The following is a 14,730-nucleotide window of genomic DNA, read 5'->3' as shown; positions in this document are numbered from 1 at the left end:
TGAGAGCCACAGAGCGACTCGCAACATTGTGGAGAAAACCATTGGAGTGCTTAAGCAGCGCTTTAGATGCCTGGACCACTCAGGAGGCGACCTCCAATACCACCCTGAGCAGGTAGCTCAATTCGTGGTGGTGTGCTCCATGCTGCACAACTTGGCTATCAGAAGGGGACAAGAATGTCTGATGAGTCTGACAGTCCACCTCACCAGAGAGAGAACGAGGAGGACGAGAAGGCAGACGCTGACAATGGCCCAGACAATCAGTCTGATGCTGAAGCCATGTCCCCGCCCACCCCCTGTAGACCGCATGAAAGGGCCCGTGGTGACATAATAGCTGCAAGAGCCTTACATCAGGAGCTCATCAATGATCGCTTTGCCTGAAAGAACGCTGGCATTTACAAGGCTGACACACTGCTGGGTGTGCGGGTCAGCCATCAATGGTGAGCATCACCTTGGTGATAGTTAAAGTTTAAGTTGATTGAAGTTAAGTGTCATTATACCCTTTGATGTTAGTAATGGTGCAGCTATCTGAGCCAATGCGCAACAAGGTTTTGTTAAATAAAAAACATTTAAAACGAACATTAGTCTGAAATCATCAGTATTTCTGTAAAAACCAACCCTTCCCCCTCCCCCACCCCGCCCGCTTCTCCTCCCCACCTCTACCCCTTCCCCTTCCCCTCCTGGCCGAGGAGCTGCTCGGGTGATGCTTCATTGGGAGGAGGGGCGGGAGGGGAATGACGGCCGAAACGCTGCTTGGACGGATACGGGAGAGGATGGTCCCGAGGTGGGAACGTGCTCCGAGCCAGAAGCAAGATGTTGCTGCTGCTTCTCATGTGTGGTTGGCAATGGAGGTGCGGCACCTTGGGGTGTAGTGCCGCGCTCCGGGACCACTGGGAGCCCTCTACCACCAGTGTTCCTGGCTACCAGCTCCAGGGCCTCCACCATCCCTTCCATGTTATATCTTATTTGTTGAACAAAAACTCGGTGCCAACTATGTTCTTGGTGTTTAGTAGGCTTTTTGCTGCTGGTGAATCTCCCTTGTGCCTCCCACAGCAGCCAAACAAGCACACACCACAGCCACACACGCTTTCAGTCCCTCTCAGCTCCCTCTCGCTCGGTCTCCTCTTCTGCACATGTCATGATGACCCTTGACCTCCTGAATCGCGGGAATTGAGCGTTGCCATGCCGTTGCTAAGGACGCGACACTTTACGGCAGAGGGTCAGCGAGATTTAATGCTACCGCCCATTTCATATCGCTCGCAGTAACACCCATTTTCAAAAATGGACACTAGGTGCTTTGAGAATGGGCGAGAAGCCGGCGATCTGAAAATCCTTTTTTACCACCCACGCTGGAAATAACGCCCATTTTTGGGCGAAAAGCACAAAAGTGGAAAATCGAGCCCTATGTCTCCTAGTTTAATTTCCCCAATGAGTGGAAATATCCTCTCTGCATCCACCTTGTCGAGTCCCCTCATTATCTTATATGTTTCAACAAGATCGCCTCTCATTCTTCTGAACTACAATGAGTATAGGCCCAACTTATCTTCATAAGTCAACCCCCTCATCTCTGGAATCAAGCTAGCGAACCTTCTCTGAACAGCCTCCAATGCAAGTATATCCTTCCTTAAATATGGAGACCAAAGCTGTACGCAGTACTCGAGGTGTGCCCTCACCAATACCCTGTACAGTTGCAGCAGGACTTCTCTGCTTTTATACTCTATTCCCCTTGCAATAAAGCCCAACATTGCATTTGCCTTCCTGATTACTTGCTGTGGCCTCATCAATACCCTGTACAATTGTAGCAGGACTTCACTGCTTTTATTAAGGAGATTTTACTTAGGAGATTAAATGGATGTGATTCAGCCCATAAGGAAATAGATTGTATGAGTGTACAAGGAGCACATTCCCACCTTCAAAATAGATGACCACACATTTCCAAAACTGGATAAAACCAGACCCTCCCATTTGCTCCACCTGTACATAATAGCCCATATTTTCCTGGGGGCGTGTGCCATTGCAATGGTGCATCTTAGAATCATACTATGATACAGCACAGAAGGAGCCTATTCAGCCCATTTTTCCTATGCCAGCTCTTTGGTAGACCTATCCAATTAATCCCACTCACCTACTCTTTCCACATAGCCCAGTAAAATTTTCCCTTCAAGTATTTATCCACTTCTCTATTGAATGTTACTGTTGAATCTGCTTCCACCACCCTTTCAGGCAGTGCATTCCAGATCACAACAACTCGCTGTGTAAAGAAATACTTCCTCATCTCGCCTCTGGTTCTTTTGCCAGTCATCTTAAACCTGTGTCCTCTGGTTACCGACCCTTGTGTCACTGGAAACAGTTTCTCTTTATTTACTCGATGAAAACCATTCATGATTTAGAACACCTCTATAAAATCTCCTCTAAACCTTCTCTGCTCTAAGGATCTACAACGTAGGGAACCTTGAACAGCGCGGAAAAAAAGGAGGAAATTATGGAGAAGTGACTTCCGCTATTAATTATACCACTCCATGGCCTAAATCTTCCAGGAAAAATAATGGCGCGTTCACCATGTTTATTAACACACAAATCAGCCAGTAAGTTCAGGCGAAGACGAGATATGCTGCAAGTTGTGAATCTCCATAACTTACTGGTTCATTTACACTGCTCCGACTTGCCTCACAAATGGCGACTTGTCTGTCATTTTTAAGAACTTGCTGGATTTGCACACTGAACTTGATGCAAAAAGTAATTAATAGAGTACCCTTCTAACAATGTGATAACTGTTAAGGCAATGCCAATCAACCTCTCCTACCCAGAAAGGGAACAACTGAAATTGCTGAGTCTCATTCCTACATGTCGGCAATTGTTCTTGGAGATTTTGAAAATATATTTCTTACTTTTCTTTTCTTTCTCTTCCTCTTGATCCTTTCCCTCTCTTTATTTTTCTTTCTGTACCTGATTTGATGGTTGTTCCTCGATTTCTTTCTCAATCTTGAAATCGTATTGGTTAAGGAGATAGACTGTTGGTCCCACAGTGTCCCGTTGCCTTCACACTTCCGTTATCAGCTCGCATTCCAGCAACTCAGAGCGCAAAACATTTGTGAGCTGTAGGTTGCAGGAAAAAGTCTAACTAGCAGCGCATGAGATGCCACCACTCCGTATAGAATCATGGGATCTTAAAGCACAGAAGGAAGCCGGCTCTATGAAAGAGCAATCCAATTTAGTCCCACACTCCAGCTTTCCCCCCGTAACCCAAGTATATGTCCAATTGCTTTTTGAAAGCTCCTATGAAATCTACTTCCACCACCCTTTCAGGTAGTGTGTTCCAAATCTTAACAACCCTCTTGTGTGAAAGAATTTTGCCTCTTTTCCCCTCTCGTTCTTTTGCCAATTATTTAAAATCCATGCTCTCTGGTTACTGCCCCACTTGCCACAGGAAACAATTTCTCCCTACTTGCTCGATCAAAACCCCTCATAATTTTGAATACCTCTATTAGGTCTCCCTTCTCTCCTCTAACGGGGACAATCCCAGCTTCTCCAATCTCAACACTAACTGAAGTTCTTCATCCCTGGTAACCTCCTCTGTACCCTCTCCAGGCTGAAAAAATATACATGATACTCCAGCAAAACAACATGCTCCCTTATCCTGCTTTGCACTGTTCATAGGGAAGGAATTCCTTGCGGTGTAGAGAACCTCGTAGATCTCCTGATACATCGGTGGTGTGCTACGAAACTATGGTGCGTCACTGAAGTCACCTGCTGCAGCCTGAAAGGAGCCCATCGCAAATAGATTGAGGACCACGATGACCTTGACAGCCATAGGCCCAAGTGCAAGGCTCAAGTTGTAGCTGCAGCAGGTGACGTAGCTTGGTGACAGCCTCCTTGGTGAAGCAATGCTGCTTTAATCATTGCTCTTCAGTGAAGTTCATGTAGAAGTGCTCCCTGAATGCCCTCTGTGGATATGGCCTCCCATGCGGTGCCCTTCTCCTCCCTCGTCACAGTTGCTCCTGCATGCTGCCTTCTTACTTGCTGCTCCCTCTCATCCTACGGCCCTGAAGGCAGCCCTACGAGTCCACCCATGATTGCAGTCAAACTCTTTGAGGCAGCCAACAACAGTGGAGCCCCAGTGAAATCCTGTGACATTTACAATATACATCAATGATTTAGATGGAGGAATTGAGTGCAATATCTTCAAGTTTGCAGATAACACTAAGCTGGGTGGCGGTGTGAGCTGTAAGGAGGATGCCAAGAGGCTGCAGGGTGACATGGACAGGTAGGTGAGTGGGCAAATGCATGGCATATGCAGTATAATGTGGATAAATGTGAGCTTATCCACTTTGGTGGCAAAAACATGAAGGCAGAATATTATCTGAATGGCGGCAGATTAGGAAAAGGGGAGGTGCAACGAGAACTGGGTGTCATGGTACATCAGTCATTGAAGGTTGGCATGCAAGTGCAGCAGGCGGTGAAGGCGGCAAATGGCATGTTGGCCTTCATAACTAGGGGATTTGAGTATAGGAGCAGGAAGGTCTTACTGCAGCTATACAGGGCTTGGTGAGGCCTCACCTGGAATATTGAGTATAGTTTTGATCTCCTAATCTGAGGAAGGACATTCTTGCTATTGAGGGAGTGCAGCGAAGGTTCACCAGACTGATTCCCGGGATGGCAGAACTGACATATATGAGGAGAGACTGGATTGACTGGGCCTGTATTCACTGGAGTTTAGAAGAATGAGAGGGGATCTCATAAAATTCTGACGGGACTGGATAGGTTAGATATAGGAAGAATGTTCCCGATGTTGGGGAAGTCCAGAACCAAGGGTCACAGTCTAAGGATAAGGGGTAAGCCATTTAGGACTGAGATGAGGAGAAACTTCTTCACTCAGAGAGTTGTTAACCTGTGGAATTCTCTACCGCAGAGAGTTGTTGATGCCAGTTCGTTAGATATAATCAAGAGGGAGTTAGATGTGGCCCTTATGGCTAAAGGGATCAAGGGGTATGGAGAGAAAGCAGGAAAGGGGTACTGAGGTGAATGATCAGCTATGATCTTATTGAATGGTGGTGCAGGCTCGAAGGGCCTACTCCTGCACCTATTTTCTATGTTTCTATGCAGACAAAGTGAACTTTCCAGAGTAATAAAATACATTAAAACACATCCAGAAGTTAACCAGCAGCTTGAAATCACAAGCCAGCAACTAACCTACAAGTCCTCAATAATGCCTTTAAATAGGTGAAGGGTCCTTCCTGCCAATTTGGCACCTGGCGAATTACCATGTGGTGAGTCATGTGCTGGGGCATACCAAAATCGCAAACAGGTCCTGCAAGAAGTGCAGGACCCGAATGTAAGATGTTAAAGTCTTTTAAGTAATTGCGAAGGTCGTTCCTGACACTAACGGAGTTGCCTATACCAATATGGCGGCCGGTGCACTTCCAGCTCATAATGACCATGCGCTTCCTACCCACCATATTTGAATGTTCGGGGCCCGTTTAGCACCCAAAAACCATGTGCTACGTGGTCCTATTTCTATGCCAACCTATTTTGCAATCCCTACTATGTTAATCAGTATCACATGTCCCAATTAATATTTGTACAGTTACTAGTTTAAATATTTCCATTTACATTTATTAATCCAAGGCACCACAGCAGAATAGGCTCATTTTTAGAGGCGCATAATGCTGTCTCATGCCTATCCCATAATGCTAGATTTTATGACCAGGTAATCTGGTCAAGACACAATGGATTGTTATGCTTCCTTATTATTTTTGAACCATAATTAACAGTTTAGTGCTATTCACTAAAATGATTACAATTGTAAATTTGATTAATCTGCATAAAAACAGTCACAATTCTTAAACAAGTGGCAAACAAACACTTGAACATAATATATATGTATGGAATATTTCTAAAAATAAAATCTGTACTGCATACATGTGGTTGGCTGAGCTTGCCTTTAACAAATCTGTGTTGGCTTTCATTTACTGACCCAGATTTTTCCAAGTGCCAATTCATTTTGTCCTAGATTAATGTCTCTAAAATTTTTCCCACAACAGACTGATTGGCCTTCAGTTGCTGGGTTTATCTCCTTTTAAATTCTATTCATCTAGAAATCAACCACATGCTTTGTTTGCACTTTTTGTGGCTTTGTTAACCTGCATTGCTACTTTTAATGATTCTTAAATCTGTATCCCTAGCGCCCTTTGCGTCTCTACCCCATTTACACTCTTATTTTCAAAAGGTGTAGGTAGCACCTCCTTATTCCTCCTACCAAAATATACTACCTCACACTTATCTGTACTGAAATTCATTTGCCATTTTCTGCTCACTGAAAGTTTGTTCATGTTTTCTTGTATTTTGTCGCAGTCTTCCTCAGTATTAACTATAAGCCCCAATTTGGCGTCATCCACAAATTTTGATATTGTACTTCTGATCAGTAATCAATCATATTTTACTAATTACTCTATGTTCCAAGACTCCCTCCATGGGCTACTTGGGTTTGCTTGAGATTCTTTCTCACAACATTCACTTCACCAAATGTGGGTCAAAATAGCAGATCATAATAGTTAAATGAACAATTCTTTTTTGTAGCCCTCAGTAGCGGTACTTATCAGAAGGGGTTTAGTTTTGGATAAATCATGAAACCCCCACATTCTCACGCTTTCATGGGTATCTCATTAACCAATTCCAAATTAATTTTTCTTCATCTGCTCTTAGTCATTCACTCAACATCATGGGCACACGAACACTTAAGCTGGGCTGGTCTAATACATGTCAATTGGAACATTGATGTAGCAGGGACATTTTCATTGGCATAGAAAACCCAGAGTATAGTCACTGTTTTTGCTCAGTCTTGAGGTTTAATTGCTGTATGTGCAGAGCAGAAGTTAGTAGAATAATATATCGCAACTGAACTTGGACTAATAAAATTAAAGACAAATGCCCACATAAAGTGACTTTGTGGAGCCCCAGCACACTGTTCCATGGAGGAACAGCACAGCAGATTGTGCACACAAATCTCCTCCACATGCTGAGTTCATGCTCTCAGCCATGCTGCTCTGGTGAAAGGCAAGATTGTAGGCAGGTATATCCCACAGGGAGAATGGAGACATTAGTCACCCACAGTTGCCCTCGTGCATCTCCTAGTGACATTGGTAGAAGTCCACCATAATAGCCAGGAATGCAGCATTGCTCTGAGGAGAGTGAAACATATCATAAATAAAAGAGAAGTATCACTCTTCAAAAAGACCAACTTCATAATCAAATTGCAACATTACATTCAAAGATTAACTTTTCAGGGCCAGGTTTGGCAGTAATCATCACTTATTATGCCGTCAAACGCTCATTTACTCCTGAATGCACCAGCCCTAACTTTTTCTGTCGTCTTTAGTGCGGAACTAGTGGACAAGCATCCCAGGTTCACGCCATGACAGTCATTTCAGTGCTGAGTCTATAAGCGAGGACTGCAACAGCTCACCCTGTGGAGCAGCAGGGTATCTGACAGCAACTTCTGGATTTCCGCCTTTAACTGCGCATGTGTGGATGCTAGAAGTTGCCGTCAGATTTTCCCTGTAATAACAGCGAGCATTGATAGCCTCGCCATTATTATTATTACAGCAAAATCCGGGCCACTGTCTGAAGTTCACAGTGTATATTTAAATAACTCTCCCCTGACTCAGTCGGTAAATGCCCCTCATGGTCCAGTGCTGAACCAGAGAGACTAGGAAGGTCTTTGGCATGATTCCTGGTCTGTCACGAGTTGGCAGCTATCACCCAGAGTGCTTGTAGGGAGGCTACAAGTGGCCTCTGACTAGAGATGGCGGGGGAGTGGGGGCGGAGGGGAAAGAGATTCTGACCATGGTTTTCAATGACCCTTGCTGGAAAATGTGCACATGATGGAGATCATGGGAGGACAGAACCGGGCTATGATCTCTCTCCCCACTTGTTGCTCTCTCCGTGAGGTACCACATAGGTACTGGCACACATAGACCCATATCCCAACTACAGTCATCATCCTGAGAAAATTACATTGATTTCAGAGCTATGAAAACAGTTTGGGGCTCAGGTAACAATTAGAAACTGCTAGAGTTACTTGAAGAGTTTAATCACCTCATTGTTGTTTCCAGTTATCCACCAACGACTGTGCTATAAAAATCCAGGTATAACAGAATGTAAGTCACATCCTTAAATTGCATTGATTTATCATTTTTGCTTTCATAGACAGAGTATCTGAAGTCATAGAATCAGAGAATGATACAGCACAGAAGGAGACCATTTAGCCCATTGTGCCTGTGCTGGTAGAGCTGTCCAATTCATTCCACTTCCCTGTTCTTTCCCCAAAACTCTCTAATTGTTTCCCTTTGAGTATTTATCAAATTCCCTTTTGAATGTTACTATTGAATCTGCTTCCACCACCTCTTCAGGCAGTACATTCCAGATCACAACTCACTGTGTAAAAAAAAATGTTTCCTCATGTCGCTTCTGGTCCTTCTGTCAATCAGCTTAAATCTGTGTCCTTTGGTTACTGACCCGTCTGCCACTGGAAACAGTTTCTCCTTATTTGCTTTATCAAAACCATTTATGATTTTGAACACCTTGATCAAATCTCTCCTTAACCTTATCTAAGGAGAACAACCCCAGCTTCTCCAGTCTCTCTACATAAGTGAAGACACTCATCCCTGGTACCATTCCAGAAAATCTCCTCTGCACCCACTCCAAGGCCTTGACATCCTTCCTAAAGCTGAGGCCTAACCAGTGTTTTATAAAGGATTAGCATAACTTCCTTGCTTTTATACTCTATTCCTCTATTAATAAAGGATCCCATATGCTTTTTAATAACCTTCTCAACTTGTCCTGCCACCAATAAAGATTTGTGTATACACACCCAAGGTCTCTCTGTTCCTGCACCCTCTTTAAAATTGTACTATTTAGTTCATATTGCCTCTCCTCATTCTTCCAACCAAAATGTGTCATTTCACACTTTCCTGCATTAAATTTATCTGGCATGTGCCTTACCGTTTTACCAGTCTGTCTATGTCCTCCTGAAGTCTGTTACTATCCTCCTCAATGTTTACTACATTTACGAGTTTTGTATTATCTGAAAACTTTGAAATTATGAACACCACTGTATACCTCCCTCCAGTCTGAAAAACTCTCCGTTTTTTGTCCCTTAGTCAATGTTGTTTCCATACTGCCACTGTCGCTTCAATCCCATGGGCTTTAATTTTGCTAACAAGTCTATTATGTGGTACTTTGTCAAACACCTTTTGAAAGTTCATGTACACAACATCACTACCCTCATCAACCTACTCTGTCATTATCTCAAAGAACTCGATCAAATTAGTCAAACATGATCTGCCATGAATAAATCCGTGCTGACTTTCATTCAGTAACCCATACTTTTCCAGATGCCAATTAATTTTGTCCTGGATTATTGTCTCTAAAAGTTCCCCCACCACCGACATTAGGCCGACTGGCCTGCAGTTGCCTGATTTATCCCTCTCCCCTTTATTAAAGACTTCAAATTATACTCAAATTCAATTCATGCAGTAGATCTTACTTCAATAATGTTTTAAGCCAATATTCCTTTCTCTGTTTAGCATTTAATGGATTTATGATAAATGCTAATAATGTTGTGGACTTCTTACTGGTTTACAGCCACTGAGATTTCCTACTTCTCATTAACATTTGTCTTTTATTACACAGTGTGATCCCTAATCCCTGCAGTTAGTAGCACTAACAGGGATTGCATCTCAGGAAACCTTAAGCACCTGACCCATTATTTCCCCAATATGCTCCTGCAGGAAGAGAATGATCTGTTATGGCTACAATCCCCTCATGAACCACGCAGACATGATTCTCACCCATTAAACTATGGTACAGCCACACATTGTACACCAGTTCATCCAAAAGTGCACAACTCTAACATGCTAGACATTCATATAAAAATAACTATGCAGAGTGTGACCTATCTACAGTGATAAATGCAAGCTGCTCTAGATTGTTTACACATTCTCGAGATACAGTGGTTTATTGCCGAGTAAGATTTGGATTTATATATATATATATATATATATCACATCTTCTTATCTCCCATAGGCTATTACTGTAATAAAGATACACAGCATCAAGGAAAACTGAGGGTTGCTAAATGTAAAGGATGCAGGTCAATGCTTTGATGGAACTGTGGGAAGTAAGGATATCAGGGAAGAGACAACAGGGTAAGGCAGCTGAGCTTTACCTCAAGTCACCAGAAGCCGAATGCCGCCTCCTTTTCAGATCTTCTTTTTCTGGCTTCTTTTGAGTGTGCCCCGTCTCTTTCTCTCCCTCGTCTACTAACACCCACGATATCCTCCTGTCCTTTTTATTTGCCACATCCCTGTTGCTTTCTAAGGATTTCGACCTTTTTTATAATCCCAGCATGCAAAATAAAATGAAAACAACTTAAATGGAAACTAACTAATGGAGCAGGATGTGACAAACAGCTCACTTCAGACTGACGATAAAAGAGCCATCCTTCTTCTGCTTGCCCATTCAAAATTGTTAATGCACATTGCTAACTGTATCAAAATAAATTAAAAGTAAACAAGTTTAAACACAGCTTAATGTCCATATACATGGAACAGAAAACATTGCTCATAATGTGGAGCTAACAGTTCTTCTTCCTAAATCAGAGAAATGTTCTCATTGGGCCCCTAAACATCAGCATGAAGTGAAAGATAAAAATTCAACCACTGGAACCGTATGGGAACATTGCAGAATAACCAAATAAAAGATAGTCAGGCTCAAACTCTTATCAAACACAACAAAGTCGTCAAATATATTCTTCCTCCCCTTCTGATTTTTAACGAAAGTAACATTTTCCAATACGTGCTTCTTAATTTTTTGCCTGCTGACTTTCTGTGTCTAAGCTGCAACTGATTGTTCAATATATATTTATTTGAGGAGCGTTCCATCCGTTGACTGATGTGGAATGACATTGTGCATGAAATTTAAAGCTGCATTAACTGCATTGTACATGGCTGTAATTGTAGCTCCAGAGCTGAAACTCACCTAATCTTGCGACTGCCCCTCGGGCGCTCTGATTGTACGGACATGTAGCTTGTGCTGCTGAGGCGTGAGGCACTGCTGGTTCGGGAGATGGCTGATACGTCACTGGCATCACTGTCCGATGATTTGATTGAAACGTTATCAATGCTTCTATTCTGATCTTTGTATGGTAGATGCTGAAAGTGAGGAAAGTAGTACAACACCATTAACCCTTAATATGACTTCTGGCAAAGTACCAAACAATTTTTTTTGCTTCTCCCTATATTTGACATAATTCTGGGAATCGAGCACTATCCTCACCAGTTATTTACCCCTCAACTGTCCTGCTTTTTCGACAACGTAACTGTAACAAGTGGTCAGTACTCCTTATTACAAACGAGTGAGAACCTCCAAAGTGGTATTTTTCAGGGCTCCATTTGTTTACGATCCTCTGCCACCTATTACGGAACTACAGCAGAATCAGTGGACAGATTTTTGACAATAATAGTTTGGCAAGTGGTTAGTATGTTCTAATGCAGTTTGACAACGGGGTAGAGTTTTTGCTCGGTTGCGCTGGTTTTTTTGGCGCAATTCACCCGAAATCAGCATAACCCCGCAAAATTTTTAAGAGCAAGTTACCACCCTTAAATATATCACGGAATATGATTAAAACAAAAGCATGTTTAAAAAAATATTGACGTTTTGAAATGCTGCCCGATTACACTGGTTCATGGCATAATTTGCATCGGGTGATATGCAAATGAATTGGAGCGAAAACTCGAAGAAGGAAAAACCCAACTTCTCATCACTTGCGCAATTTGCTCTCAGATTGCCGATTGCAGCCAAAGCGGAAACTCTACCCCAGTATTTACATGTTAATGCTCATTTGTATCCTGTTAAATTATTTCATAATTTTTCTGAATATACAAGTAGAGAGATTTTTCTTCTCTAAATGAAAGCTAGGGATGAATTATGATCAGCAACTCAAAAAGGAGTTAAGATGATCTCAAAAGGGAAAAGCAAAATAGTTTATCAACCTTGTTTCAACTCAAAGATGTGTAGTTACCTTAAAACAAACTCTTCTCTCTGTTATTCTTCCTAATATATAATGTACTCAGGAATTTATAAATATATTCAGGATCCTATCAATAAGTCAACTGTTTAGTATGCGATTTCTTTTCAAACCAGCAACCAAGGCGGCTTTCCATTAAAGTGACGGGGAGTGCAGTGTGTGTGCATATTGTAAATTCTCGCTCCCAACACCCATAGGGTGTGAATTCAAATCCCACCTTGTCAAGGTCATTTCAATAAATCTGGTCATTTATTTGCTGGGACCAGGAAGAATGACCATTAAAGCTGCTGGATTGCTGTAAAAGTCCAACTGGTCATGGATTTCCTTCAGAGCAAGGCATCTGCTACCCATAGCTGGTCTGGCCTAAATGTGACTCCAGTCCCAGAATATGTGGTTGCATTAATGATGAGCAAGCCACTCAGTTGTGAAAAAAACAATTGTTGCAGACTGCAGTGGTTCAAGCAGAAGGCCCATCACCACCTTCAGTCTCCGTTCCATCATTGAAGGCTCCAGGCTGGCTGCTCCTTACTGAGCTGCTGTTCTCTGCAACTGTATCCTTGGACCTCCCGCCCCTCCCCCAATCTCCTTTAATCCATTCTTAGGATATCCTGACTCTGATGGTGAATGCATTTTAGCCCAAACTACTTTTAGCCCAAACTACAAGTTCAAACTACAAATTTAAAGCTATCCCTGCAGAGCCCAGTGCCCATCCCCCGACCGAGTTTGCTTCAACTGCGGGAACTCTGCTGAAATTTCCTGGTCACCTGGATTCAGCTACTGTGACTGCGCTTTGCTACTCAGTTGCTTCCAAGTTTTAAGCTGCTGAATTCTTTTCTCAAATTGGTTTCCGAACTCCTGGACTTCTCTGGACATCTAGACTATGGGCTCAACTTTTCCCCAAAGCTTTTTTTGGCCTAACCTGTCCTTTAATTTTGGAGGTGGAGCCTTCATCCGTGCCAAAAAGTTCGGGTTGCCACGGTAACCAGGGACACAATGCGAGCGGAGGCTGCAAAGTGAAACATACAGCCAGCGCCCAACACATTAAAACACATTGCAGCAACTTAAAGACACATTAAAATATATTGCAGCAACTTACCTCCAATTATTGGGCTCAATTTTCACCAAAGCATTTTTTTGGCGTACTTGAAGTTACTCCCGATTTTTTGGGGACCAAGTACGCCAAAAAAAAAAGTGTTGTAAGTTTCCCAGTTGGATCTCTTCTTTTTGGCATGGTCTAACCCGAGGGGGGTGGAGCCTTGATCTGCGCCAAAAAGATCAGGCTGCCATGGTAACCAGGGACACAATGCGAGCTGAGACTGAAAGTGAAGCATACAGCCACCTCCCAACACGTTAAAAGAATTGAAAAACACATAGCACCCCCTTACCTCCAACCCCGCCCAAAGGCTGTCCGGTCTGGTCCCATTCTCGATTGCCGGTTCGGTTGGTCGGTATCTCTCTCTCTACCGGACTGTATGTGAACTGAGGACTGAGAATGGAACCGGACAGCCTTCTTGCTTGTGCAAACTGGGGACCGACTCTCCCTCTCTCGGGACCGGACCGTATGTGTGTGTGTGTGTGTGTGTGTGTGTGTGTGTGTGTGAACTGGGGACCGAGAATGGAACCGGACAGCCTTCGGGCAGGGTTGGAGGTAAGCTGCTGCTATATTCTTTCAATGTATCTGGGTATCTGCTGCACCGCTTTCCTTACCTGCGCCCATTTCCTTAACCCTCGGGAAGGTTTTTCAGGACAGGCCACATATGCTGGCCTAATCAGAACTGGAGTGACTCGCAGCTGGCCAAACATCCCTAAATGGCCAGAAGTGCACAGGTGGCTGGTTACGCCCCCTTTGGCTGAAAAAAAAAACTGACTTAAAAAATTCGTATCTAACTATAAGTTCGTAACTACGCTGGTGCAAATTGATTGGGGAAACTGGAGATTTTTAAGTTAGGCCAGAAAAAGCAGCCTGCTCCAAAAAAAACGGCGCAAATACTGAAAAAAATTGAGCCCATTGATCTGGGAAACTGTGTTTTTTGTTAAACTTAGGCCAAAAAAAAGTGGCCTGCTCCAAAAAAACGTGCAAATCACTGGTGAAAATTGAGCCCATTGTTTCTGCTTTGGACTACACAACCACGTTTATGTACTGGACTACGCTGGCTTACAATGGATTAGACTCTTCTGGACTTCACTTGCCTGCTACACCTCCGAACTTAGCGGTTCATTGATGCTCCATGCCAGCTTTGTCCCTACATGGGACCTCTGATTTAGACTCTGGTCTCCCTACCATTGTCGCCAACCTACTCCCTGCCACTACAAGGAAATATATATCCCATTAATTACTACATAACCAGGCCGATGTAACATGAGCTTTTCTGTGTCCATTCGGTGCGCACTTTGGCTGCCGCTCTGAACCCGAGCCATTCACTTTTTCGCCACACCTTTTCCTTTTCTCTCTATCCCTCCCTGACCGGCCTCTCCTGTCGTCATGCCTCCTTTCATCTCTCCTCTCTCATATACTCTGCCCTCCCAAATTCCTACCCCAATCCTTCAATACGTTAAGAAAGCAAATGACATGTTGACCTTCACAGCGAGAGGATTTGAGTATAGGAGCAGGGAGGTCTTGTTGAAGTTGTACAGGGCCTTGGTGAGGC

At 43.4% G+C, this 14,730-nt stretch overlaps 1 protein-coding gene across 31 annotated transcripts in view; it reads right to left on the bottom strand.

The window, feature by feature from the left end:
- rims1a (regulating synaptic membrane exocytosis 1a) overlaps window positions 1-14,730 on the bottom strand; it is a 908,397-nt gene that overhangs the window by 166,494 nt on the left and 727,173 nt on the right. For 26 of the 31 annotated variants that reach the window (XM_070884742.1, XM_070884748.1, XM_070884749.1 and 23 more), the window contains 2 exons: window positions 11,035-11,207; window positions 10,223-10,384 (listed from right to left, as the gene is read on the bottom strand). In XM_070884742.1, the coding sequence (XP_070740843.1) occupies window positions 10,223-10,384; window positions 11,035-11,207 (335 nt within the window). The remainder of the gene's footprint in view (window positions 1-10,222; window positions 10,385-11,034; window positions 11,208-14,730) is intronic. The other 5 variants (XM_070884750.1, XM_070884756.1, XM_070884774.1 and 2 more) reach the window with 1 other exon arrangement.

This window comes from Pristiophorus japonicus, chromosome 7 (genome assembly GCF_044704955.1).
Source record: "Pristiophorus japonicus isolate sPriJap1 chromosome 7, sPriJap1.hap1, whole genome shotgun sequence".
Lineage (NCBI taxonomy): Eukaryota > Metazoa > Chordata > Chondrichthyes > Pristiophoridae > Pristiophorus > Pristiophorus japonicus.
Note: the sequence above shows the minus strand (reverse complement) of the source record. Positions and strands in the feature narration are given on the sequence as shown.